The 4,132-nt window shown below is 44.4% G+C and overlaps 1 protein-coding gene across 1 annotated transcript in view; it reads left to right on the top strand.

Moving 5' to 3' along the window:
- LOC107159506 (cytosolic acyl coenzyme A thioester hydrolase-like) overlaps positions 1-1,344 on the top strand; it is a 1,446-nt gene extending 102 nt beyond the window's left edge. The window contains 2 exon segments of the mRNA XM_048784123.1: positions 7-244; positions 247-1,344. Coding sequence (XP_048640080.1) covers positions 10-244; positions 247-1,016 — 1,005 coding nt within the window. The 5' untranslated portion in view covers positions 7-9 and the 3' untranslated portion in view covers positions 1,017-1,344.
- Positions 1,345-4,132: the final 2,788 nt, after the last annotated feature.

Here is a 4,132-nt window from a genome sequence, read left to right as displayed (position 1 = left end):
GCCGCCAGCATGTCGGGCCCCGCAGCCGAGACGCCGTCCGCCATCCAGATCTGCCGGATCATGCGGCCAGATGATGCCAATGTGGCTGGCAATGTCCAAGGCGGAACCATCCTGAAGATGATCGAGGAGGCGGGCGCCATCATCAGCACCCGGCACTGCAATAGCCAGAACGGGGAGCGCTGTGTGGCTGCCCTGGCCCGTGTGGAGCGCACTGACTTTCTGTCTCCCATGTGCATTGGGGAGGTGGCGCGGAGATCACCTACACCTCCAAGCACTCAGTGGAGGTCCAGGTCAACGTGATGTCTGAGAACATCCTCACAGGTACCAAAAAGCTGACCAATAAGGCTACGCTGTGGTACGTGCCCCTGTCGCTGAAGAATGTGGACAAGGTCCTGGAGGTGCCTCCTGTCGTGTATTCCCAGCAGGAGCAGGAGGAGGAAGGCCGGAAGCGGTATGAAGCCCAGAAGCTGGAGCGCATGGAGACCAAGTGGAGGAATGGGGACATTGTCCAGCCCGTCCAGAACCCAGAGCCCAACACCGTGAGCTACAGCCAGTCCAGCCTGATCCACTTGGTGGGGCCTTCGGATTGCACCCTGCACGGCTTCGTGCATGGAGGAGTCACCATGAAGCTCATGGACGAGGTGGCTGGGATTGTTGCTGCACGCCACTGCAAGACCAACATAGTCACTGCCTCCGTGGACGCCATCAATTTTCACGACAAGATCCGGAAAGGCTGCGTCATCACCATCTCCAGGCGCATGACCTTTACGAACAATAAGTCCATGGAAATTGAGGTGCTGGTGGATGCCGACCCCGTGGTGGACAACTCCCAGAAACGCTACCGGGCAGCCAGTGCCTTCTTCACCTACGTGTCCCTGAGGCAGGAGGGCAAGTCGCTGCCTGTACTGCAGCTCGTGCCCGAGACCGAGGATGAGAAAAAGCGCTTTGAAGAAGGCAAAAGACGGTACCTGCAGATGAAGGCAAAGCGACAGGGCCATACAGAGCCACAGCCCTAGACCCTTCTCCGCCATCGGGGCCTGAGCATCTGCGGTGACAGCCCCGGTTTCAGTCACTTAGAAGTTATCCCCTTGGCCAAACCCCCCGACTCCCGTTGAGAGCTGGTGCTGTGTGACGTATCCACGTGGCAGTGTTAACCTGCGCCCTGTCCTGAGAGCCTGTGCACCGAAGCTTTATTTATATCCTTTCAGTATAAACGCTACACAGTATTGTCCCAAATGCTGGAGGCATCCACAGGCACCCTAGGGATTGCTTCCGAGCATATTAAGGTATGTGAAGAATCCAGCGCCCTAATAAAGCTGCTGTTTGCCTGGAAAAAAAAAAAAGAATAAATATCCTGACAGGACTAACTCAAAAATCAACCTTTTCAAAGCCTTCCCCGTCCTTCCCATCACGGGTAAGAGAGATCTCATCCCCTTCAATACAGACTCCTTGGACACCATACTTCCTAAATGCCACCATAATCAACACTATCAGTATGGAAAGCTTATGGCTGCATGTTCAAAGTTGCTGAAGACCATGTCTGTGTTTTCTTATTTTTTTTGTACCTTTACTGTATTCACCTAGAACCTCCTCCATCATTAGTACTCAAGAGATTAAAAAGAAATTTGTTGAATAAATAAAAGAATGGGTGAAATTCCTGATCAGAAATGGCCATTTAAGGTTTGTTTGAGATCTGAGTGGCTGAGAAGAGGGGTGTTTGTTTCCTTCAAGGTATTTCTCTGGGCGTTCTCTCTCCCTTTCAAACCTCCCCTTCCCCCTCTCCCCCCAGCCTGTATACAGAGTAAGTCTGTGTTTAGAGTAATATGATTTAAAGGTCACATTTATTAGCAAATAGCTGTGTTTATAAACTTAGTTTGACAAAAAAGGGAGTCTTTGAAATTCACACTGCCCGCTGAAACTAGAACCAGGTTTCATCAATAGTGCTCACTGAGCCTGGTTAAAGAAATGTGCAGTTAGTGTGGTTTTTACAACCTTTACCCTCCTCACCCCCTTCCTTTCTATTTTGTTTTTTTGGGATTTACTTCACTTTTTAAAAGCTCGAAACTAAATCGTTAGGCTGGGATTTACCTATTTTGTTCATTTGTGTTGTCAGGAGAGTCTGCTTTGATGGGTTTATAGACTAGAGGAAATGGAGCCACAGAAACCTAGTCTGATCTTACTCTGTTCAACTCAGCCACAGTTCAGAGCTCTGTTTTCTTGTTAGAATCCCAAAGACTCTGAGACTCTGATGGATCCGTCTTTTGCTGGTGTTCTCCCATCTCTGCCTCTGAGCATCCTGTTGGAAAGGCTACCTTGAGTTATGGGTGACCTTGAGTTACGGGTGACCTGGATCACTGGTAATAGACAAATAGGCTCACAGTCAAAAGCTAGAGAGAGATATTTTCTGGTATGAATGATGTTGCCTCCTCTGGTCACCAGGTCCCAGTCCACTGGGAGAAGATTCTAGGTAGGCAATGACTTCAGGAGTGAAAATGATATTATAAAGAGAATCACCCAATCCAGAGATTTTCTACAAGTCTTTTAACTGGTTTGCATTAATAAGAGAATGGAAGACGTTGGATTAAACATTGGGACACCATCCCCCAATTAAAATACATTGTGGGGGAGTTGATCATCAAGGGTGATTAGACTCAAGTTCTTGGGGGAGAAGACAGACTTTCAAAACATTTCATAGGGGCTGAGGATATAGCTCTGTTGGTAGAGTGTTTGCCTCAGATGCACAAGGCCATGGGTTCAATCCCCAGCACCTCCCACCAAAATAAATAAGTAAATAAATAAACAAACAACATTTCATAGGATGGGAGGGGTCTCACAAGCTCACAGTACAGTGGTGCCACATGAGAGGGTTTCTCTTGGGAGGAGATAAGTGATGACCTCAGTATGTGAGGGTTCTGAGGATGTGAGGGTTCTGAGGTCATTATATCCTCATTCAGTGAGAGTAATTGATAGGGAATGATAATCATAAAATAGTCTTTCATGAAATAGTCTTCTTTCCAAGTACTCACTTGGGAAGAGTCTTCATTTATTTTCCTCACAAAGAGTGCTTAAAAAATGCATGAAGATTTCTACTTTGGAGTGATTTCTGAGTTAGTTTCAATTGTTTTGTCTCATCACTCTACAATGGCACCTCATTTTTAACCAACAAGTAGCTTCCCTGCTTGATCAACCACTTTATTCATCAGACTTGGCTCTGGATGGTTTTTGGTTGTTTCCAAAAATGAACTTCACTCTCAGCGATGAGATATTTATATTATTAAAGCTCCTTAAGAAATGTGCCATCAACCCTGAAGAATTTAAGATGAGTCCTCGATATATGATGGTACTGGAAAAATTTTAAGCCTCATTATTTTGCAGTCCCTTCTCATCCATTTTATATCTTCTTTTCTTATATTTTTAGGAGCTGAAACTCAGAACTGTACCAAGTATTTCAAGTGTATTGTTCAAAGAGTTGTGCTTCATCTGTAGCTAAATCTCTGCCTCTGTGATATCTATTTGGAAAGATTTAAGCAGAAAGGAGAGTGTGAGAAAACAATGGAGGTGCATATAACTGGATTTTTAAAGAAGGATAGACGCAAAGTTTGTGCTACTATGTGTAGGCTTTGCCAGCTTTGAGTACATTGCATGTGTAGTGGGTAAAACTATAGGTTCATTTTCTGCGTGCTACTAAAGTAGTACACATTTATTGTATAAAATCAGCAAAAAGAAGAGCAAATGGAAGAGGATTTAAAATCAACTGCAATTCCATCAACTATGAAAGACCTTTGCTCTTTCTAGCCTCTTTGGTTAAATAGTCAATTTTGTGGGAGATTTAAATCATTCGTATTTTTGTATCTTCATTAAAAATAGGATAGATACAGAAACTTTCATAAAACATGTAGATAAGATGAAGTACCTGAACCATGAGTTTGGTCTCCCCTCTTTCCTTAGAGATACCATTACCTTGATTTTTGCAAGACTCTTCTTGTTTATCTTCATAGTTTGATCATCTAAATGACAAATCATTTTCCTTTTCCTCTCTGTTATTTTTTACTCTGTAATCATGAATTTTTATTAATTCAAGTGCAGGTATTATTGTTCTTCATGCTCAAATTGTCCAAAATATGGCCAGTGG

This window comes from Marmota marmota, unplaced genomic scaffold, assembly GCF_001458135.2.
Source record: "Marmota marmota marmota unplaced genomic scaffold, marMar, whole genome shotgun sequence".
Taxonomy (NCBI): domain Eukaryota; kingdom Metazoa; phylum Chordata; class Mammalia; order Rodentia; family Sciuridae; genus Marmota; species Marmota marmota.
This window is presented reverse-complemented; position numbering and strand designations above follow the sequence as displayed.